Source organism: Prionailurus viverrinus, chromosome B2 (assembly GCF_022837055.1).
Source record: "Prionailurus viverrinus isolate Anna chromosome B2, UM_Priviv_1.0, whole genome shotgun sequence".
NCBI lineage: Eukaryota > Metazoa > Chordata > Mammalia > Carnivora > Felidae > Prionailurus > Prionailurus viverrinus.
In genome coordinates this window covers 33,584,155-33,607,833 of record NC_062565.1, presented here as the reverse complement: position 1 = coordinate 33,607,833, position 23,679 = coordinate 33,584,155, and the positions used below count along the sequence as shown (strand labels likewise).

Here is a 23,679-nt window from a genome sequence, read left to right as displayed (position 1 = left end):
CAGTGATCTTCAATGGCTGCCACCATCACAAGAAAGAAAGACTCAGGACACTTGGGTGGCTCAGTCAGCTGAGCATCTGACGTTAGCTCAGGTCATGACCTCCCAGTTCCTGAGCTTGAGCCCCACACTGGGATTGCTGATGTCAGCCTTTCAGCACAGAGCCCGCTTCCCCCTCTCTACCCTTCCCCCACTTGCGTGCTCCAAAAAATAAATAAATATTTAGAAAAAGAAAAAAGAAAGACTCAACTGAAGGAAGCACACAACACCCCGAGGAAGAAATCCTGCCAAAAAAATTGAACCTGAATCAGATCAAGTCTCTAGATCCAATTTCCAGCTTATAGGCAATACAGGGGACAGATGAACATGTTAAATGACACCTCAGAGATGCAATCAGCAAAACCCGGACTATGGGAAATGGGGCAAATGCCCCTTTTCTTTCAAATACACTGGAAAGAAAAATGACAGAGATGAAACCCACAGATTTAAAGAGACTAAAAGATATATCAAACGAATACAAGGTGTTTACAGACTTGAACAAACCAACTGGAAAATACAGAATATTTTAGACAATATGGAAAATTTGAACCCTAACTAAACATTTGATGATTTTAAGGAATTGCCATTTTTTTAGATGTGATAACGGTATTGTGAATATTTTTTAAAGAAATCTTTATCTTTTAAAAATATGTACTTAAGTAATATGATATATAGGCCTCTCTTCAAAATAATTTCGGTGCAGCGGGGGGAGTGGGTGCCTGCGTGGCAGTTAAGCATCTGACTCTTGATTTCAGCTCAGGTCATGATCTCACAGTTGTGAGATCAAGCCCCACGTCAAGCTTTCTGTGCTGGGAATGGAGCTGCTTGAGTTTCTTTCTCTCTCTCTCCCTCCCTCCCTCGCTCCCTCTCCCTCTCTCTCTCTTTCTCTCTCTCCCCCCCTCTGCTCTTCTCCCCTGCTTGCATTCTCTCTCTTCCCTTCTCTCTCTCTCAAATAAAATTTAAAATAATAACAATAATAATTTAGTTGTGGGGTGATAAAAAGAAACAAAATTGGCCATAAGCTGATAATTGTTTTATGAGTACATAAGGTATGTGAGGTGTCATTATTTTATTCTCTTGATTTCTGTATGTTTGAAATTTCCCAAAATAAAAGCTAGAACAACAAAAGAAAACGGCTTTTGTCTCATTCTGCTTCAAGCATATTGCTCAATGCATTGTGTGTTATTAATGGCCCTCTTCTAAACATTAGCCTCTGAAGAAGGACCTGAGAGGTCCCAACTTGACCATTAAAAATCCTATGCCTGCACAAAAGTAACTTTCTAAATAGAAGTAGCATTAGCGGCCATAGATCAATACATTACTTCCCAATCAGAAGGACCCAGAAGATGTAACTCTTATTATAAGAGTCGTCAAATACAATTGCATATGTAACTCTCATCACAGTTGAATACTCAAACTACATCTACTGTTCTCAGTACATAAAATGTTATAAGCACAAATGTGCACACAATCTTATCTACAAGATTACATATGCCAATGCTGTTCCAACAGCAGAAAACTAAAAACAAACTCCTAACTAATGGCAAAGAAGGGATTCAATAATTACAGTTCATACACACTATGGAATACCACTTACTCATTTAAAATGAGGTTGAAGAGAAAATGAAAGTTGTTTATAATACATTAAGTGAAAATCTGAGGCAAAGTATGTACAGAACAGTGTCATTTCTAGTAAAAAAAAGTTATTATATATATTTACATATTATATTATATTATATTATATTATATTATATTATATTATATTATATATTTTTTTTGTAAAGAAAAAAGACCAAAGAATATACATGAAAATTGCAACAGCTAACTCTTTTAGGTGGTGGGATTACAGATGATTTTATTTTCTTCTTTGTGCTTTCATGTGTCTGGCAATTTTTCTATACTAAATGTAGAGGTCCATAATCCCTTATTTATAATTCAGATACCCAAAAATCCCTGAAAATAGATTTTTAAAAGTTACTGGCAAACTTGTTTAGTTGCAAAACCTGCCCTAAACATACTTCATATTTATCCCCTTTAGTGTGAATATTGACAGATGTCACTGCAGGGATACAATGTTTCAGACTGTTGACCCAGATTCCACTAGGGGCTCACTAGGACTCTTCAACAACCCCAAAATTCTGGATACTAAACCCCAATGTCTCAGAAAAAACACTGTAGACCTGTATCAGTCTGTACCCTGCCACTATTACCATGTTTAGGCTTCTAAAAATGGGACTCACATTTGAAAAGGTTGGGAGCTCCTGCTATCAATTACTATAACTTTTAAAGCAGCATCAATATAAAATATGTCCTTAACAACAAGATTACCATTCCAGTTTATCAAAGGTGGCAAGCACTGGGCTCCCATCAGAAGGTTTCAGCAGCCAAGGTTTACCAGGCATTACGTGCCTTCCATATTTTAGCTCACGTGATGCTGCTTCAGGAAGTAGATACTATCCCAGGCCCATTATACACATGAAGACACAGATGCTCAGAGAGGTTATGTAACTTGACTAACTCACAAGGCAGAGTTGGGTCAGAGTCTGACCTTCGGCAGCCATGCTAAGGCCTCGTCAGTTAAGTAATCCACAGGGCAGTTCTGCTTCCTGGATCATCTCCACCATTTTTAATAGCAGTAATAACATCACAAGTAAAGCAGAGACAACTGACTTGTTTTAAAAACTCTTTTTTGATTTGTAAACTAAACAAACTTGATCTACAAATTACTAAGAAAGGATAAATATGAAGCCATAACATATAATTTCTAGTATTACTACCATTAACTCTAACCACACCAAAGTTATTTGAAGATGTTCTACGAATGTAACAATATAATTTTCTATACCACAGAAAATCTCCCAGTAATCTTTTGGAAATCAGTGTGGGGAACATTTTCTGAGGGCTGTCCAGAAGAGACCAAGTTCCTACCCACAGGAGAGCCTGACATTTCCAAGAACAAACTCTCCACTATCTACTTTTGGGGTTTCCTTGGTGTCTCTGGGCTATAAAACCCAGTAATTTACTTTCCCTACTGAAAACTAGGGTAGAAATAGCCTTGACTTCCTTTTGCAAGCCAAATTTCACAGCTGTTGGGGGTGAACAAACCAAGGGGAAAAAAACCTTCAGAAGGGATTTTTCTGGCCAAGGATGCAACTTTCACTGGGACCATAATCTCCCAGGACAAGTGAACATGCTGAAGCTGACTGGCTACAAATCAAATTCTTCCGACCACAAGACTGTTTCACTGTTTCCAGTCTCTAATTTTTGTAACTAAGACAGTAAAAACTGAACTTCAATTGGAGAATTCAGAAAAAGGGAGAGGAGATGTCTGACTTTTCAAACTTATGTAAAATTATCTTTTTCTTTTCTTTTTTAAAAATGTTTGTTTATTTTTGAGAGACAGAGACAGAGCACAAGCAGGGGAGGGGCAGAGAGAGAGAGAGGGACATACAGAATCCGAAGCAGGCTCCAGGCTCTGAGCTGTCAACACAGAGCCTAATGCGGCGCTCGAACCCACAAACCGCGAGATCGTGACTTGAGCTGAAGTCAGACGCTTAACCAACTGAGCCACCCAGGCGCCCCTAAATCTTTTTCTACACTTACACGCCCTACTCGTTTAAGATTAGTAACTCTCTAGATTTTTAGGCACAAAATAACCACATAAAATCATAGTCTGCTTTAAAGAAAACAAAAATGTATAGCAATTCCAAAATAAAAGGGCTGCTATCCCAATAAAATCATACTTAAAAGAGGTATATTAAAAAGTTCTTGAGGCGCCTGAGTGGCTCAGTCGGTTAAGCATCTGACTTCGGCTCAGGTCATGATCTCACGGTCCGTGAGTTCGAGCCCCGCATCGGGCTCTGTGCTGACAGCTCAGAGCCTGGAGCCTGTTTCCGATTCTGTGTCTCCCTCTGTCTGCTCCTCCGCCGCTTGCACTCTGTCTCTCGCACTATCTCAAAAATAAACATTTAAAAAAAAAAAAAAAGTTCTTTAAAAATCATTTTTAAGGAATTGAAAAGCTTTAGTGTAATATCAAGAAAACGGTTATCCTAATGGATAGTTGGGTTTCGTTGGTTTGTTTTGTTATGTTCTCTTGGAAAGAGCCAGAACTTAGATCACACATGTCCATGAGATCCTGCTTCAGGACCTCACATCAACATCGTAGAATGCTGTTGTCCTCTTAGGATGTTAAAATCATTTGCTCAAATTAGGCATATTCAAAAGAAATCTGGCACTGCAGGAAGGCAGTGAGAGAAAAGCTGTCACGTCATTACAGTTTACAAGCTACACATCCATTCTGGGGAGTGAATGAAGGACCATTTTAATGCGATGGTTTTGTTAAACACTTTTTTTTCTTTTGAGTGTGAATTACTTACATAAATTTAGGAATCTTTCTTAAAAACAATGAATAAGTTGTCATTGTCTTCTGACATTGGAAGAACTTTCTATTGTCCCCAAAGTGGGGTCCATTTTTCAAAAGTTTTCATTTTTCCTTCCTTACTTCAAAAAAATTTTTCATATTTTTGGGAAACTCGTGGTGATTTCTGGATAGTCTCCCTCCTCACCTCAAATGATAGAATAAAAACTAGTTTATAGCTACATTTATTGCTACTGTCTATACATTTTTCGATTTCTCCAGTAAGCCTCCTTGGCTTCTTCTGTTCTTACTCACTCTTCTCATGCTTGAGAAATTAAATATAGAATGTTCCTAAACTATGACACATCTACTCCTCAGTCCTAGCCTTTGGTTTAGTTTCTCTGTGCTTCTGAACCCTCAGGAATACGTTTTACTTTACACCTTTCACATTCATCAGTATTTAGCTCGTAACTCAATAAAAGTTTAAGTCAATATATGATGATTTCTTGTAACATTTTCTTTTTTCAGGCCTTTTTGCCCTTTAGTTGATAGAATTCACTTCTAACCCCAATCTTACGGTCTCTAATAGAATTTGCTCTCCTGGAAATCAACAGTTTCGCTAAAAGCATCAATATACCAAACTCTCCGTTCCATGACAATGTGTGTCCAGGGCTGAAAAATACCACGAGTTAAAATGAAGTTTAACACAGCGCCTGTCCCAAGCTACCAACCAAAGGCATGCATTTGTTCAACAATCAGAAAAGGAGATACTATTATGTAAAGTAAAATCCATGCCATCCGGAACCACTCTAGGACTAGACATTTCAGAGAACTATGCTTTCTAAATAATCTACTTTAAGTAACAAAAATTGTATTTGAATCATTTTGGATAAAAAACTAAAATATGTTTTTCCTACTTTCATTAACATGCTCTATTGCATATAACTTATTTGATGGCTAAGTGTCATCATAAACAGAAATTACGGCACTAAGATCTAGTACAACAATGCTTGGGGCCTATGCAAGTGTGTAGGGCTATGCACATCTATGTTAATAGTCTCAAATTACTGAGGATGGGAAAAGCTAGGATAGATTTTAATCGCTTTTTCTGTCTCTTATTTTGTCAATCAGTCACACAGACATATCATACTACTATAAACGCTGTAAGGAAACAGACGATATATCAGGAGAGGGACTGATTTTGATAAAGTACCTATTCTGTGCCAGGTCTGAGATAAACTTTGCAAGGCATGTAGCAATCAGCCTGGCACAAAAGGAGAAAATGGGTAAACACTAGGTAAATGAATAGCACTAATGTGCCTACCTAAGCACGTTCTCTCTTATTTACAGCTTCTAATCTGCCATGACCTGGAAAACGCATACCCAAGTGTGAAAGAACACCATTTAAAATATGTCTAGCCTGGTACTTTGCACATACCAGGGGCAGCATGGCAAAACTGTATGTGCTGAACTGAGGATGGCGAATAGTGAGCATTTACAATGTGCCAGAAAGTGTGGGAAGTGTCACACATTATCTAAGGTGATACCTATAAAGCAAACAATATTATCCCCATTTTACAGATGGAGAAATTGAGGCTCCAAGTGGTTGAGTAATTTGTAATAAAATCAAGCAGCTAGTCGGTGATGGCAGTACTCTATGAATTCAGGCAGTCTGACTACAGAACAAGTAGTCTTTTTCTTTTTGAGAGAGTGAGATAGAGAGTGAAAGAGAGAATGAGTGGGGGAGGGGCAGAGAGAGAGGGAGACAGAGAATCTGTAACAGGCTCCAGGCTTTGAGCTGTCAGCACGCAGCCCGACGCAGGGATCGAACTCCCGAATGGTGAGATCATGATCTGAGCCGAAGAAAGATGCTCAACCAACTGAGCCACTCAGGCGCCCCAAGAACAAGTGTTCTTAAGTGTAATACTACACTGCCTCTGAATAAATGTGCAGTAAAGAAGAAAAGGTCAGAAAGACATGAAGTTTATAACAACTTTTTGTTTTCCTAGTAGAAGTTTTTGCTGACTTTCTGATTCTCAGGGATATTCTCAATGGGTGAGGGTTACTGCACGTCAACATTATACTGACAGGCCAGTGCAATAAACTATGAAAGCCAGACAAGTAAAGAATGAGCCAGTGAATTACTGCACACTACAGATGATGGGTTCCAAAGAAGTAGAAGCCTGAGAGATCCGTGTGTATTAGGGTCATTAGGGAGGGCTGTAAGAAGTTAAGACCTAAGCCCAAGAAGTGTAAGAGAAAAGACATGGGGTAAGAGAAGGGGCATTTTGTAGTTTCAGAATCAGCACAAACCCTCTGTGGACATGGCGGGGGGAGGGGTCGGTTGGGGGGGGTTGGTCATAAGTAGATGAACAAACACACATGTGGTTTGGAACATTTATATCCAATGCAGCTGTAAGCTCTTATTCTTGCCAGCTTTACTTGGTCACTCAAACAGCTGGACAAACATAGGTTACAGTTGGCAGTACTAGTGGGGGTGGGATATGGCAGCTAATGCAAAGGCTAGATCTAAAGCTACGATTCCCTAGCTCCCGTTAAGGGTCCTTGAGGTGTGGAGTGTGGGCATAGGGAACCTACCCTCCACGATTTCCAAACCTAAAAAGGGAGGACATGCTGACCTAGAGACTATTTAAATACACAGTATCATTTGCTCAGAGATCTTTCACTAGGTTGAGCCAGAATCACCTCTAATTAATGACACACCTAGTGTAACTATTGGTGCAGATCCTCCCTGCCCCTAAGAATCACAAGGATGAGAGGTTAGGGCAGCTCTTAGGCCATCTACCATCTCTATAAGAGACAGGAGAGCAAATCAGGAATCAGCTGTCTTACGCAAGGGTGTGGAGACACATCCACACTTTAGGACAGAGACTGAACTTATTAGCATGAGGCCAAAAGTAAAAACACTGTGGTAAACAAAGATTTCCTAGTCTTGCTTAACTACACGGCAGCTAAATCCTCAGCAAAATGTTAACAGTCTCTGAAGTGTGAGCCTAAGAGCAATTTGACCTGTACTTGGAAGGTGGGAGACATGTGCAAGTTTCTCACTTCAGCAGGATATACTAGGGGTTAAGGTATCTTCTGGCAAACCTCCAAATGCTACATTATTCACCTGATTAGAGACTGGCACTTGGAACATGTATGGTCTTTCTCTCATCTCTCAGATATCAGAAGTGCAGAAATATCAAAGTAATCCAGAGAAGATTCAAAACCCAATGCATGCATCCAAAGTACGTTTGAGTTGCGAGGCACTGATCTAGGGACTGAGACTATAAACATACGAAGAAAGACTACATCACTCTAAAGGATGGAAATGTACCCATTCATTATTACGTTTTATCATGCCCAAAAACTCCAGACTGCCGGCAGGAAGTTCTTCTAGTGCCCCAGTAGCATCAAACAAGCCTTTTTCCTGCTTCTATGCCTCTGACCATAGCTTGCCAACCTGGAATTATCTCACTGTATGTCACCTATCTATATCCTCACATCCTTCAAAGCCAGCTGAAGTCCTCCTCCTAGAAGTCATAATCTCCATCTCATCCCCTAAGTTCTGTCTCCTTTTGCTGAACAACTAACAATCACAGCGAGTATAACCATCACTTTATTTAGAAATCTGTCATCCTCTAATTGATAACTTGTATTCATTCAATAAACCCTAGGTACCAACTGTGCGACAGCATTGCCCTAGGGACTGGAGAAACTGCGGCAAACAGCACTGGTTTTAACCTCCCAAAAAAGAACTCATGGGGAGAGTTCTCCTATGCCGCTTTTGAAAATCTTCTGTGTAGACCTGGGTCTGTACTCAGTGCTTCATACCTAACAATTTATTAGAGCCCTGGGCTTCTTTGGTCCAAACTCACTCAAACTGAAGTTACAAAAACCAATGGGGAACAAAAGCCAACGAAGCCATTTCTAAATGAACTTCCACTTCGTAAAAACCTCAAAAGAACAAGGAAGGAAAAGAAAACAGGCTATGAAAGTGCTGCTGAACTAACACATTTTACTCACACTGACAAAGTACCTCCAATCCCCCCTCCAAGCCACACAAAAGTGACCTTTCTCTCTCCATCCTTACCAGCTCCGGATTCAAGTGTTTATTTTAACAACAGATCTCAGAAAAGTTTAAAGCACCCCTAAGTTTCCTAAACAATTGTCTTTCTAAAGCTTTGTTTCTTGATGAGTAACCCCCTCGATGAATCTCGCATATGCCACTTAAGAGACTAATCCAATGAGGCTCCCGACAACGAACTAGAATTTGAGCTGCAAGCACGAGAGGGGCTAAAAGAACACCACTCTGAACGTGATAAATCCAGACACGATTTTAGTATCAACAACAAAAGCCAGGTCCTGCGGAGCAGGGTGGAAGGTTCCAAGTTCCCAAAAGAAGGGAACCAAGAGAATATCCTCCGGGGGAGCGGTGGGATTCTGCAAGGCGTGGGAGTTTCTGCATGAGGTGAGGGAGATTTCAAATAAATATTTCTCTGCTCTAAAGTAGCTTGTGAGATACGACAGCTGGCACCCGAGAGCGGGCGAGGGTGAAGCCGGGCTGTGCCATGCGGCGGAGGCTGCCACCCGGGCACTCCCACCATTCTCCGCAGCCGGGTCAGGATAGGAGAGCCCGGCGCCCGCGGACCTGCACGGGCGCTCCTGGCCCCGTGGGCCGCCGGTCCTCGACCCTGGCACCCAGCAAAGCCACCCGCCCGGGTCTCAGGCGCCCCGACCTCTCAGGAGCCCCAGGAGACGGGCGGGGGAGAGGGGATCTCCAGCCAGCCGTCCGGCCCCGGCGCGTTACCCACCTGAGCAGACTGGAGAGGGGATGGCTCGAGGACCCGAGGCCGCCGCCGCCGCCGCCGCTGCTCCCGGAGGAGCCGCCGCCGCCGCCGCCGCCCCCGAAGCCTGAGGAGAGCCGCTTCCCGGACAGCAGCTTCTCCACGGCCGGGAGGTGCCCGGTGCGGGCCGCCTCCAGCAGCTCCTGCTCCTTCCCCATCCCCAGGGCCACCGCCCCCTGGACCCCCTTCCCGGGGCCGCAGCCGAGCCTGCTCCGGCTCCCAAACTTTCCGTCTCCGGGCAACGCACCCCCCAAACTGGCCGGGGACACCACCCCCCTCCCCCCCGCCTTTTCTGCCCGGGAGCGCGTCACTTCCGGGATCTGGCGTCACGCGTCACCGCGCCCCCGCGCCCCGCCCCCTTGCCCACCTAGCTGGGCGGGGCTCGGCCGGCGGGCGCAGGTGGCTTTGGTCTGCTGGAAGCCGACCGGTTTGGGTCGGGATAGGCCTCCAAGGGCAAGAGGAAAGCGCCTGATAGGTAGCCGCTGTACAGGTGTTAGGGAACAAATGGGGCCCACCTGTATGCGCCTCCCGACGTGCGCTTCCTCCCCAAAGGTTTTGGGAGCCCACAGGACAGGAAATACGGTAATTCACCCAGGCAGCGTAGAAACAAAGAGAGAAATACGGTAACGCGCACCTACATTTCCAAGTTCATTCTTTCGGCACGCATAAGTTAAATATGTGATGGATGTTGGGACCTAGTGATACAGAGGTGAATAAAATGGCCTGCTCCGCACCTCAGTGAGGGAAGAGAGGAAATTTTTAAAATACAAATATCTCTTCTTCATGGTCCCAATCTCTGAAAAGTCTCGTTAAAGTGAAACATGCAAAGACAAGACCTCCCTTCCCAGTAGAATTTGTTTCCTCTTACTTTTTGATGAAATTAACCGAACTGACATAAGAAGTCAAGTTTGTGAAACCGACCTGGATAGTGAGTACCGGTGAATTGGAAAAATCATTTAATTGGGTAGAAAGTATATATTGTCTTTGCTACTGGAACTGTTCCTACCTCTAATTAGGCGCTCAACAAATGTGGAGTGAATCGATGGGTTGATCAATTCTGTTCAAGTTATATGACTTTTTTTTTTTTTAGGTGCTTGAGGAACCGAAAAGAAATGGCAATTCACACAGGCCCACGGCCTCTCCCCAATTAAAATGTACGAGGTTGAGTCCCTGCCTAAAACTTTACCAGGCAGCCACATCCCAAGACATTGGCGTACAACGGAAAAGAGTCTTCTACCGTCCCCAAACTTTACTCTGAGGAAAATGGATTAGGGAGTTAACCACGTTTTTAGAAAGGCAGCATGGAGGGGGAAAAACGCCCTTCAGGAAACAACACAGCTCTCCTTTACAAATGCTGATTTCCCAGAGTGGGAAACCCACAAACTGATTTCCGTACCCTCAATTTTCCGTCTCCAACCGCCACCAAATCAGTTAAAACGGAGCTCTTGAAGTTCCCTACGCGTGCCTTAAAATGATCCCTCCGAGGAGCGGTCGGTGTGACGTCATCGCAGCGCGACGATAGGAAGTAAGCTTCTAGGTTGCTCTGACTCAGTCAGTCCCGAGCTCCCGAACCTGACAGGACTGCGATCTCGCCCTTCTTTTTCTTGCTGCTATGGATAATGCCTGCGAGTCGCCCCCGGAAAAAGGTGGAGAGACGGGGGAGTCAGAAGAAACGGCTGCTGCTCCCGGGGGCCCGGGGGCTACCGACACAGACGGAATCCCAGAAGAAACTGATGGGGACGGAGATGCGGATTTGAAAGAAGCTGCGGCGGAGGAAGGCGAGGTAGGGAGACATGTGTGGCTGAGGTCAGAGGAGTACTCCGAGATTTTGTTAAGAGAGCTTGCTCGACCGGCTTCCTGGTTGGTCCCTGCCAAGCCTAGATAACTCGAACTCACCATGACTCCCTCTAGATCTGCCAAGATGTGTCCGGAGAGGGAGGAGACAAAACTGTAGTGCGGGTTCGGTTCCAGAGCCCCAGCCTCTGGGTTAATACTTTTAATCCCCGCTCCTAGATATTAAGGCTACTTCTAAGAGATTTTTTAAATTTTTTTAGGCAAATTCTACCCCTAACGTGGGGCTGTACTTCAGGACCCTGAGATCAAGAGTCCCATGCTTTTCAGGAGGAGCTACTCAGGCGCCCCTAAGGGAGTTTTACATAGCCTCTTGGTTTTCCTGGTGAGGAAATTGGGATCTGATGTCACAGACAGTGCAAGAGCTAGAAGCCAGGATTCCTCGTATCCCTTTGACCGAAATATGGTTTCTCCTAGATGTTGCTCAAGCATAACTGTCATACGCTGCAGAGCCGTTAAAGGGAGACTTGGAGTTACTGGTTCAGTCATGTTTTTACCCTCGTGGGACATTTAACTACGACCAGTGACCTGGGTGTCAATGTCCAAGGGACTCTATAGCATAAACACACCAAACCCCAAGAGCTCAGCAGTGTTGCCTAACTGAGCATCAGTCAGGGGACTAGAATCTCAGCGTGCTCTGGCTTCCGTTTCTAGAGATGGAATCTTGGAGTCTTAGAACTTCCTAGGGACTTAAACAGATCATGGGGAGGACACTGGATTAGATAGAAACAGCCTTTCAGAGAATTAAGTTGCATCAAAATATATAAAGTAAGAACTTTTAGAAAAATGTGGGAGCACCTGGTTGGGTCAGTTGGTTGAGCATGGGACAGACACTTCATTCAGCTCAGGTCATGTTCTCACGGCTTCCTGAGTTCAAGCCCTGCATTGGGCTCTGCGCTGTCAGCAAGGCTCCAGCTTGGGATTTCTCTCTCTCTGCCGCTCCACACCTCGTGCTCACATGCTCTCTCGCTCTCTCAAAAAGTAAGCATTAAAAAAAATGTGATGAAACTTTTAAAGAAGGAACCTTTAAAAAAGATCTGAAGGACATAGAGGATTTGAATAATAATTGGTTCAGTCCAATAAAGAGCTCACTACATACAGAAATTTGCACCCAACAGGAGATACATTTTTTTTGATACTTCTGACTGAAACACTGTTGTTGTTTTTAATGTTTGTTTATTTTTGAGAGAGAGAGAGCACGACCGGCTGGGGGGGGAGGGGGGGTTCAAGAGAGAGAGGGAGACACAGAATCCAAAGCAGTCACCAGGCTCTGAGCTTCAGAGCCTGACGCAGGGCTCAAACCCACGAGCCGTGAGATCGTGACCTGAGCCAAAGTCGGACATTTAACGGACTGAGCCACCCAGGCGCCCCAAACTGAAACACTTTTAAAAATTGATCATATACCAGGGGTATGGGTGGCTGGTTGGTTAAGCTTCCAACTCTTGACTTCCGCTCAGGTCATGATCTCAGGGTTTGTGACATGGAGCCAAGGCTGGGCTCCCTGCTGACAGCATGGAGTCTGCTTGGGATTCTCAGTCTCCTGACTCCCTCTTTCTCTGCCCTTCCCCCCACTCGCGTGCACGCACATGCGTGCTTTCTCTCTCTCTCTCTCTCTTTTTGTCTCTCTCTTTCCCCATCAAAAAACAAACCTTTTTTAAAGTTAATTTAAATTAAATTAACCTTAAAGATTGATCATATACCATACCACAAAGAAAAACCCAAATTCTTAAAAGCGGAAATCAAAACAGGGCACATTCTATTAGCACAGTGCAATAAATATGAAATTAACAACAAAAAGCTTCTCCCAACTGCCACTCCCCCCAAATAAACTAACCCCTGGACATTTTAAACTGTTTTTTAAATAGCCCTTAGATTAAATTAACAAAGAGAACACTACATCATATCGTACGGGCCTTGACCAAAACCGTATTTAAAGAAAAATTCATAGCTTTACATATTTGTATTAACAAACAGGAGATGCTGAAAATAAGCACCCACCTCAAGAAACCAGAAAAAGAACAGAATAAACCAGAAATATTTGATGTTCAAATTTAGGCCAAATAAATTTTAAAATCTAAGAAAATGACTCATTTTTAAGGAAAATATAAATCACCAAAATTCAAGCACATAGAGGTTAGAAAACTTGTATAAATAGGTAACTAGAGAAGAAATTGAAAAGTTTTTTAAAGATACACTATCTTCACTCTTACCTACCCCCTCATATTCCTCTATGAGTTTATGTGAGTTCCTCTTTAAGAAAAACAGAGGTTAAATCCCATTAATGAAGTTTGTTGTCTTTTGATTGTATACTAAGTTGGAGGGGATGAAGTTTGGATTTGAATTATTATTAAACATCTAGCATGAGTAAACCTGTGTTAAATGCTTATGTGGGGAGAGAGAAATAAGAGACAAACCTATCTTCAAAAAGTTCACATTCTAGCAGTGAGAAACATTTGCGTGATACAGTAGAATTGAAAGATAGGAAGAAAAGAGCATTATGTGTGAGAGAAGCTCACTTAAAAGTTCCGAATCCATGGGGCGCCTGGGTGGCTCAGTCGGTTGAGCTTCTGATTCTTGGGTTCCACGCAGGTTGTGACTTCATGGTTCATGAGCTGGAGTCCACGTTGGGCTGTGTGCTGTCAGTATGGAACCTGCTTGGGATTCTCTCTTTCTCTCTCTCTCTCTCTCTCTCTCTCTCTCTCAAAATAAATAAATAAGCTTTAAAAATATATATTAAAAAACAAAAGTTCCAAATCCAGGGCCAACTAGCTCGCTCAGTTGATAGAACCTACAACTCTTGATCTCAGGGTCATGAGTTTGAGCCCCATGCTGGAGGTAGAGGTTACTTAAAAAAAAAAAAAAATTATTAAAAGTTACAAATCCAAAGAAACACTGTTTTGAAGAGAGGGTGCCTCCTTTTTAATATTCTTTCAAGATGGAATCATCAACAATAAAGAGATGTATAGATTTAGAGGCAGAAGAGCTGGCTGGATGGAGAGGCCTTTTCTGACATCCCCTCTAAAGGATGAGGTCAGGAAAGTGGGCTCAATGCGGGAGAGTGGTTATCGTGATCCTTGGCACTTCATTTCCTTTGTAAACATACTAGAGCTAGGATCATATAGCTAAACTGGAAAGTTGGATTCTTTGGCTGGTTTTCTTTTCACAGCTAGGTTAGAAACTTCTTTAGGACAGAGAGTGTATCTTAACGCATGATGGTACAGCCAGTGCTTGGAACCAAAAAAACTATTGAATAATGGATTTGTTGTGCTGTAAAGAGAATGAGGTCTTACCTTCTTCCCCAAGTCTGGAAAGTAGGCCAAATATATAATAGGGTTTCTTTTCATCTTCTCAGCTCAAGAGTCAGGATATCTCAGATTTAACAGCAGTTGAAAGGGAAGACTCATCTTTACTTACTCCTGCAGCCAAAAAAATGAAAATAGATACCAAAGAAAAGAAAGAGAAGAAGCAAAAAGTGGATGAAGATGAGATTCAAAAGATGCAGTAAGTTACTTTCTGATTTTTTTTCCCCATTTCAAGTCTCTAACTTGACCGTACAAAGTCAATAAATTTGGGGAGCCTGTAGTTTTTTTCCCTTTTTTATACTCAAAAGAAAGTAAAGCAAATAATACTTTATGTAACATTTTAGGGAATATAAATAAATAAAAAGAAAAAAATATCCTCTTGTCACCAGAAATAAACACTGTTAGTATTTTGAGGTATAGTGTCCAAGATATTTTCTATACATGTATATCCAGAAATAAATTTTTTCAAAGATGTTACTGTTTGTGACCTGTTTTTCACATTGTATATGGTGAATGTTTTCCATGTCAGTAATTATACATAGGTCATAACTTTTTTAATGGGCTCATTGCAAATTTATCAGAGAATACAGAAAAATAGAAAAAATAATTACCTATAATCCCACCACCCACAGTTAACCCTGGGTATGGATTAAGTTATATACTTTTTCAGATTTTGTTTTAAATGTTTTAAATATTTATAGCTAAATACTTTCTTGTAAATCTGCCTGTAAATTATCAATTTCAGTGGGTGCATTGTGTTCCATTATGTAGATGAATGATCATTTAACCAATCCCTGTAGTTCTTTTTCTTCTTTTGACATTATTATGATTGAGCATCTTTGAGCCCATCTTTGCATACTTGTCCATTTAGTTCCTAAATAAACCCCCAAGGAGTGAATTGCCAGTTCAAACAGTCTGAATGTTTTCAAAGACTCTTCATACACATTGCCAAATTCTTCTCCAGAAAGGTGGTTGCACTTCACACTCTACCAGCATGTATAAGTTTGTGTCCTCCCATTCTTACTAACACCATTCTTTATAATGCTCATCTGTCTGATTCATGAAAAATGTTACCTTATTTTAGTTTATCATTTTAATTTCTTTAGTTAATAGTGAAGGTTAACTTTTTTTCCTCTGTGTTGGTCATCGGTATTTTTGTAACTTGCCTATTCATGTCCTTTGCTTATTTTCAAAATCGCTATCTTTTATTTATTGGAAAGCATTAAGAGCATAAACCCTTCTCCATATATTTTACAAATATTTTCCCCCAAGTCTGTTAATGTCAAAAACTACTGGTTTGAATATAAATTTATGTATCAAATTTTTACCATCAATGTGAAATGTAATAAGGTAGAGTTAGGGGTAGAGAGAGCCTAGTGCTGAAAACATAATCTATATAGTGACCCACCATTGTAGTTTAAGTTTTTGTTGTTAATGAAGTAGAAATGAAGTTGTATGTCATTTTCTCTTAAGTTTCTAAAGAGTAAAAATGCTTTGTCTTCATTTCTTGTAAGCACCAAGCTTAATGCTATTGACCCCTCGAAAATTCATTTTCTAATTGTCTGAGACTTTTATTGATGTGATAATATACCTTAAACATTTGTTGTTGTAAGCCAACTTAATTATCTGAATCTTTGTCTAGAATCCTGGTTTCTTCTTTTTCTGAGGAGCAACTGAACCGTTATGAGATGTACCGCCGCTCAGCATTCCCTAAGGCAGCCATTAAAAGGGTAAGGATGGGCTACCACACTTCATTTCCATCAGATATGAGAGTTGAACTAGACACAAGAACTGTGTCCACCTCATTTTGAATGAGGTGCTAGTCAAGTTGGTGGATCATTCACACAGGAAAACAAAAATAAAATGCCTCTCGATTATCAATTGGAGTTTTGTATTCTGGGGATAAGGTCTAAACGTAGAGAATGAGTTGCTGTACACCTGAATCTTTGTCTTAATAGTCTTCATTTCAGTATCCAGCCTTTAGTAAAAACCTTTTTAGTACAAAACTCTTAAAGGGTACCATATTCTTAAAAGCAGTCCTTGACTTTCTTAATCATAGTCTTTGTTCTTCTTTCAAGCTGATCCAGTCCATCACTGGCACCTCTGTGTCTCAGAATGTTGTTATTGCTATGTCTGGCATTTCCAAGGTTTTCGTCGGGGAGGTGGTAGAAGAAGGTAAGTGTTGTTGATAGCATGTACAGGATTGAACTTCTGGTGGTCTTAACTTTCAAGAATATCTATGCTAGGGGACCTAATGAAGTACCTGTGGGTGTTTCCATTTGCACTAGAAGTTGACCAAGTGGGGCACTTTGTATTCAGGAGAGCATGACCATTATTCCTCAAAAGTTTTAATACTGGGACTCAAGGAAGCATCTGGGAAATCTTTCCAGACTCCTGTCCTCAGTCCAGGGCGACAGAAGCCTACTTCGTATTTTTCCCCAATGGAGTTTGCTCATTTCTGTTGCCAAATTAAAGACCTAAGATAAGCTATCACTGGGGGCTGACCAGTGTGGTATGATGAGTTGTCCCTCATGTTATGAATCCTGGGAACTGTCCTCTATCCATCAAAGAAGGAACCTTGGCTGAGTGTATTGCTGGTCTCCAGTCAGTGAAATGTTTTATTTTTTTAAGTAGAAGATTATATATTACACTAAAGCTAACGTGATAGGTTTTATAGCATTCTCTTAAGAAGGGAAAATGTCTTGGTTTATTTCCTTAGCAAGATTATGAAGGGTTAATGAGAATTATAGGATTCAAATGGATTATGTGATTAATAAGTCCTGTGTGACCATGAAACTTTCTTCTTATCTTCTGTTTAGCACTGGATGTGTGTGAGAAGTGGGGAGAGATGCCACCACTACAACCCAAACATATGAGGGAGGCTGTTCGGAGGTTAAAGTCGAAGGGGCAGATCCCCAACTCAAAGCACAAAAAAATCATCTTCTTCTAGACTGAAGCCTAGAAAGGCCTGGTACTGAAGGAAGGAGTACCGGTTCCAGACTTCCTACTGCATGAGACTTTTGCACAGGTGCTTTAGTCCTCTAAGGATTCCATGATGATTTTAATGTCTTTCTCAGAACTCTGATATTCATCACATCTAAAAGGCATGCAGCCTGTTTCATACTTGCCTTGACTAAATATTGGCACCTCTTTGGACATTCTGAGGCATTTAACTATTTCTTGGCTAGTTGGAAGAAGAAAGGTACATGGGCCTTAAGCGTCTTCCAGACAGAGAAGCTGCTTTCAGAAAGTCTTTCCAAGAAAGCTTTGATGGTTTCACATTGAAGCATGAAGTTGCTATGATTTAGGTTGTTTCTTCCATCTGGTTTTAAGTAGATGAAACAACCAGAAACTTTGACTTGTGATACTCTACCATGAAGAACACAGTGATGGGAGGAGTAGTGGAAAAGTTTATCCCTGTACACATGTAAAGTTCCCTATGGATCTTGGTGAGTGATCATTAAACCGTTTTCCAACGTGCCTTATGTGTATTCATTTTCTGTCTAGCTGGTTGGAATGGGGAGAAGTTCATCATTATTTTTTGGTGTCAGATTAAAACTGGTCTTTGGCTTTTTTTGAAAATTTGAGCCCTTCCCATTTTCTACTAGAACCATTTAAAATTTTCTCAAGAGTACTTAAAACACTTAAAAATAATGTAAAAGCCCATATATTTCAGGTTCCTATAAACAGATAAACCACAACCAATGTTTAGTAAGTTTAATTTGCTTTTTTCAGGTGGTTCACAGAACCAGTACACTCAAGGTTTGATTAGATAATGCAACATTAAAATTTCCCAATACTGACCAGTATTCCAGTTCATCAGATACATTCTCATTGTTTTCCTCAAAGAGAGGGGAATGGAGTGACCTTTTATTGACAGTGATTAGCAGTAATAAGGCTACTGTATGTAATTGGCAATCCCCAAGAATCCTTTCCTCTATCATTCAGTTTCATAGGGAGAAGAGTTTTGAAGCTGTTCTCTTTTGAAGCTTTCCTGAGCATGTCTTAAAAGATTCCAATTCTGTTCAGCACCCTGATGGGGGGGGGGAGTGGGGAGAAACAGTTTGGACTCACAAAGTTGAGCAAATCTTTTATATCTTACACTAAAACCCATGGCTTTAAACATATATTTAGCCAGTGAAGACACATCACATTTGGGGCATTCCACAAAGAAATGCTGTAAGACTCAGGCTAAATCTTGACCAAAAACTAATAAACTGGGGGAAGGAAGAAAAAGCAAATAGTCTCTCAGCTCCAACAGGAATTTTTTTTTAACGGTTATAGGAACTAGAGCTATTTCAATTTGAGATATTAGGTAAGGCTGAAACTTATAAACAACAAGGGAGAAAGATCACATCCCAAGCCTGGCCATTTAACAAAGCCTCACTGTTTAAGTTTCTCCCAGAGTGCATCTTCCTTCTGTCTGTTGTAAGAGATGGGGAAAATAATCCCCCCTCAACAATAGCTACTAACTACTATCCATACCTACCTAGAGGTGAATGGGAATATTCCTATTCTAGTAGAAAGTGGGGAAAGATCTAGGTGAGGGCCGTAGTCTCTGGAAGGATAGTACATCACACCAGCTTCTCTTGAAAGAGTAAGGACTATGGTAAGTCACAAGGCAATGACAGCTTTTGTAGTTCTCAACCAAATGTCATTCTACTAGCATTGCAGCAATGTTCAGTTGTTTCCATTGTTTTGTGATGTTACTATAACTGATTTTAGAAGTTTAGGCAAATATTAAATGAGAAAAAAACAAACCTTCGGTGTTAAGGTTTGGAATGGCAAGTTCCCATATCACTATGGGAATACTTCAAACTACTTGCTTTCCACCAGCCCTTGAACTAGTCTAAGGGGAAACTAATGTAAATGGGTTAAATGGGAGCATTTAAATTATGGGGCATGTGAGGGATAATGTTTATCCCTCGTATATTCCATACACAGAAACCATTCCTTTCAGAAGCATAAAAAGGGTATATAAAATTTGAGGCCCATGGCAAAATGGGTGGGGTGGGAGGTGGGGGTGGGGATGGGAGTCAGATTAAATAATACAGCAAAAGCAGCCATCACAAAAATAGAACCTATTCCTTCTGTCTTAAATCAAAGAGATGAGGTTAATTATTCCAGTGAGATGAAAACAAATCTGAGATTGATAATCATCCCTGTAGCTCAGCTAAGAGATAATTAAACTAGTCCCTACACACTAAAGCCGGTCTCCAGCACGTCCATGTAAACGGGAAATCTAGACAATCATAGATGATACATAGTTGTAAATGTTTCACAGCTGAAATGATGATGTGCAGCAGCTGAAGTCTTTGAGGGATAGTGGTGCTATCACTCCAGACATTTTCTTGAGGTATTATTTCTTGTTCAGAGTCTTAGAGCTCCAAGGCAGAAATCATAAGCAGTCCAAAGCACTACTATTTTCCTTCCTTTTTTTTTTTCTTTACATTTACCCTGAGGACTACCAAGAAAGTCTTCTTGCTCCCAGTGAATAGGAGTATGAAGTTATACAAGATGATTGTTACTAAAATTTCATGGGACCATGACTCCCACCACATTTCCTGGAGGAGGATTTCAAGACACAATAGCCAAAACTGCCATGTAAGTCAGAAATTCTAGGGCTCCATTTGTCACATAGACAAGAACTCCGGAGAGCCCAGAAACCTGACTGAACTCTGGTCACTAAAGGGGTTAGCCTTGATGCCTGCCAGAATTGTTTGTATTGCCTACCAGCAAGCACAGGCTTAAGGTGAAGGTATTCCAAGCAATACCTATTAGGCATTTTCTTTGCATGGAGGGATGCCAGAGGGATATGGTGGGTGGGGGAGGTGAAGAGGGGAAGAGAATCAGAATGTGGTTTTAAACCAATTCAGGTGAACCTAAGGTTGAATGATTCTATTTTCCAGCTACTGGATCTCCCTCCTCTAAGAACATTAGAAAGGCCATACTTGAGAGGACCAGTGATCCATTTTGCTCAACATTATGCCTTCCAAAGGAACACTAAGGGGGAGTTTATGGAGGGACACAGTTACCCTCTCAATTGTATTTCACCAAATGGCCTTAGTTTTCTAGAATTCCTGTGGAAGGCCACCATACAAGGATTCCTCTTAAACCTTCAGCACCTGTACATAGGTTCTGCCAACACCACTTCTTGGACAATGAGCTCCTTAAGTTTCTGATTGGCTATGGGAAGTGCTTTCTTGTACCTAAGGGTATGAAGTTGAGCCCTAGAACTTGTATTTCAGGACTTGGTGAACACGTCCTTCCTCCTGACTGGTTATCTGATGTACACCACACTTAGCTTTCATCTTTCCAGAATTGGAGCCAACATCTTAAATATGTGTACTCATGTGGAAGTATCTCCACTCTCTGATAATTTTTGCTATTCTCTTGACCTTTCTTCCCTTCACCATGTATTTTGCAAATAAGGTCACTAGAAATGCACAGACAATTTAAGCCATTAAAATGGTTTTGTAAGGGGTCCTGTTTTCTGTATTGTCTTCATGTGCCTTTCCTGATGATGCAGTTGGGTTTTGAGCCACAGCAGCACACTGACCCCTCCTTCCCTTCAGCAATGGTTAAGTTTCTGTGTTGAGTTCTAACAGAGCTTGCTGCCTCACTGGTTGCTGGTAAGCACTTACCTAGACTGAACCTCACCTGTGATTTTCCTGTGTGGTCACAGCCTGGCTTATGTGCCTTCTCTGGTTTTGTTATTGTTTTAAGTCCCTTCTGGTTTACCTTTTATTCCTCGGAAGTAGGGACACTTGACTGCATTATAATATCCTGCTCTCAGATTATTTATAAAAGTCTTAAGTAAGGTTAAACCAAGTGTTGACCCATAGGAAACTTCCCATTAGCATTATCTCCAGAAAGATGTTTATTCTTCAGTGTCTAAGTTTTTTCCTAAGCATGACAAAATATTCTCGTATCTCATAGTAACTGGTGCTTTTAAAATTGCTTTAGTGACGGACCTTGACAAAAGTTCTTTGGAAGTCTGAAGAAATTATATCTTGCTCCTTCTTGAATGCATGTTTCTTTTTATCCTCAAAAAACTAGAATATGCAAGTCAGACATGATTTCCCATAAAGGAAAATAGTTTATCTTTCCTCCAATAGGTCATGTGTGATTACAATTTTAGTGACATCACTAAATAACTATTTTACCATCTTGCCAGTTTAGTTAGCTAATGAACTTCCGTCCAATCAACACAGCATGAAGTGTATCACAGCAATATGGATGAAGGTAGAATGCTGGGGAAGAATTAGGTAGGAAAGAAAGAGGGGGGAAATAGTTGTTTTATGGGGCAAGGGGAAACCTACCTAAGTTGAAGCGTTTTTGTTTTGTTTTGTTTTTTACTTAAGTCAAAATTACACGGTTTTAAAAAGCCACAGTGATAGAAGGGTATGAGAGGCAACAGGTTGAGATGTTTACGTTATAGTTTAAAACACATTTTCAGCTCCCAAACCACCAAATGCAGAGGAGAGTGCTGGTAGAAAGTCCCAGTGCCTGGAGAGCAGATGTGCCTGGGAGCCCAGGGAGACGAAGGAAACAACTTCTGAAGTACAGCTGTGGAAGAGAGGCAGGACTCTAGGCAGGCAACAGGGGGCTCAGGATCAAGTCCCTTGGTGATTCTTACCACATCATACCTTCAACCTAGCTCAGTGAATATATTTTCTTGATTTAAATTCCAAATAAATTCTGTTACAGAATTGCATCGCAGTGATGAAGTACAACAGAAAAGAAGCTTAATACAGCTTGGCTGACTGTAGGATCAGCCAAGATGGCATGAGCTTGGCTCCCTTTCCAAAAAAGGCAGCATCCAGGTCTCCCTTACTCTTGTGCCTCTCCCGGCTCCTGCCTTGCTGGCTATTTCCTGTTCTATTCTACTACCATGGCCAAAGCTCAGGCCAAGGACTTCTCAGGTCTGCTACAGGAAGCTCTGGGACATAGAATCTTTGGTGGCTCTGTGGGTGACTGAGGAGATGGGTACCTTCTCTTGTTCACACAGGTTGTAGAGGAAGCAAATGTCTCTGCCATGAAACCAGGTGGTGAAATGGCCCTACAGTGTTGACAAGATTCCACCTAGTGTGGAGAGGGCCAAAAGGCTTTATACAGGCAAGACATGCTTGAGCCACGCACAAAGCTGCCCCCAGTTTCCTAGAACTTGGTCATACTTTGCCCTGTCTTCCACCCGAGTCAGAACAGCTAGTAGAAAGGACACCACAAGGAGTGAGGTGAGCACTCCCCAGTCCCTCTGGCATCCTTAGCAGACTTATTCAATGCTGGACAGCGCCTTCTGTCATAGGTGGTGCTATTGCTGGTGATCTCCTCCTCTCTCCTTGGCACAGATGGCTGAGCCACTGCTATCAGAGCTCAAAGAGGGGGTTATATTTCCTAATCTCCTGAAGCAGTCTTTCTTTATCCTGGTTGGCATTGGCCAATGCTCGTTTAGTTTCTATAAGTTCCTTCTGTAGGGTAGGCAATTCTTTCACCTGAGGAACAATAAATAATTTACAGTTAATAAATAAGGTAACACGCCTTGCAGAAACATCCAGTAAAGGAACAAGGAGGCAGAATTGAAGCAGAAAAATCCATAAATTTGGTTAGTGATCAACTAGATCTTTCTAAAAGCCTAATCCCATCTTCAGAATTCATCAGTTATAAGGACAGCAACAGGTAGAAATACACGATCAGCAAGCATTCACCTACAGTTCCTGACTTACATCCTCTATTCAGCACTTCTGGAAGTTGCTGCTAGATGATAGGAGCCCAAACTACCCAGCTATACACAGCACAGGCAACCTTTTCAGCTCTCTGAGTTTTACCAGCTTCTGAATTTACAGCCACTAAGGGTCTACGGGAAAGGTATTGTGCAGTTAGGTCCTCACCTTCTCTCCAAAAGACTCTCCTGTGGGCACCAGAAACATCTGTTCTTTGGGGGGCTGCCTCTTCTCACTCTTAGGTACTTCAGCTGATGGTGTATCCTGAGCAGCAGCTGGAAAAAAGTAAAGGGTCTAAATAGCAAACTTCTGCCAACATGCAAGCAATTCCTAGGTATCACCCACTCCCTTACAGGACAGAAAAGGCAGAGAAGCCGGGAGGCCAACAAGCCCAACTCACCGCCTATGTGGAACACACCATCATCACTCCGTTTCAGCACAACATGCTCCATGGCCAGAGTAATGGGGATAGGGCCTGGAGATGTTGGATAGATGGGGGGTATATCATCCTGCAGGAAAAAGGGAAACCACATGATGCCCTCAAACAGCTCAGAGCAGTT

The 23,679-nt window shown here is 41.7% G+C and overlaps 3 protein-coding genes across 10 annotated transcripts in view; 1 reads left to right on the top strand and 2 right to left on the bottom strand.

Annotated features, from left to right (window-relative positions):
- ANKS1A (ankyrin repeat and sterile alpha motif domain containing 1A) overlaps positions 1 to 9,505 on the bottom strand; it is a 180,361-nt gene extending 170,856 nt beyond the window's left edge. For 3 of the 6 annotated variants that reach the window (XM_047860139.1, XM_047860138.1, XM_047860140.1), the window contains exon 1: positions 9,211 to 9,505. In XM_047860139.1, the coding sequence (XP_047716095.1) occupies positions 9,211 to 9,401 (191 nt within the window). In that variant the 5' untranslated portion in view covers positions 9,402 to 9,505. The remainder of the gene's footprint in view (positions 1 to 9,210) is intronic. The other 3 variants (XM_047860142.1, XM_047860141.1, XM_047860144.1) reach the window with 1 other exon arrangement.
- TAF11 (TATA-box binding protein associated factor 11) lies at positions 9,298 to 17,876 on the top strand. Of its 3 annotated transcripts, none has more exons than XM_047860149.1 (6): positions 9,298 to 9,363; positions 10,334 to 11,026; positions 14,447 to 14,595; positions 16,039 to 16,126; positions 16,475 to 16,571; positions 17,216 to 17,876. In XM_047860149.1, exons 2-6 carry the CDS (start codon positions 10,856 to 10,858, stop codon positions 17,344 to 17,346), a joined length of 636 nt encoding a protein of 211 aa, XP_047716105.1. In that variant the 5' UTR covers positions 9,298 to 9,363; positions 10,334 to 10,855; the 3' UTR covers positions 17,347 to 17,876. The 3 variants fall into 3 exon arrangements, with proteins under 3 accessions (XP_047716105.1, XP_047716104.1, XP_047716103.1); XM_047860148.1 differs by lacking the exon at positions 9,298 to 9,363 and adding an exon at positions 9,654 to 9,825; XM_047860147.1 differs by lacking the exon at positions 9,298 to 9,363 and adding an exon at positions 9,654 to 9,866.
- A 222-nt stretch (positions 17,877 to 18,098) lies between these two features.
- The window catches only part of BLTP3A (bridge-like lipid transfer protein family member 3A), a 71,558-nt gene continuing 65,977 nt past the window's right edge, over positions 18,099 to 23,679 (bottom strand). Inside the window, exons 19-21 of the mRNA XM_047859405.1 lie at positions 23,520 to 23,628; positions 23,288 to 23,394; positions 18,099 to 22,891 (exon numbers count right to left, since the gene is read on the bottom strand). Of these exons, the coding sequence (XP_047715361.1) occupies positions 22,766 to 22,891; positions 23,288 to 23,394; positions 23,520 to 23,628 (342 nt within the window). The 3' untranslated portion in view covers positions 18,099 to 22,765. The remainder of the gene's footprint in view (positions 22,892 to 23,287; positions 23,395 to 23,519; positions 23,629 to 23,679) is intronic.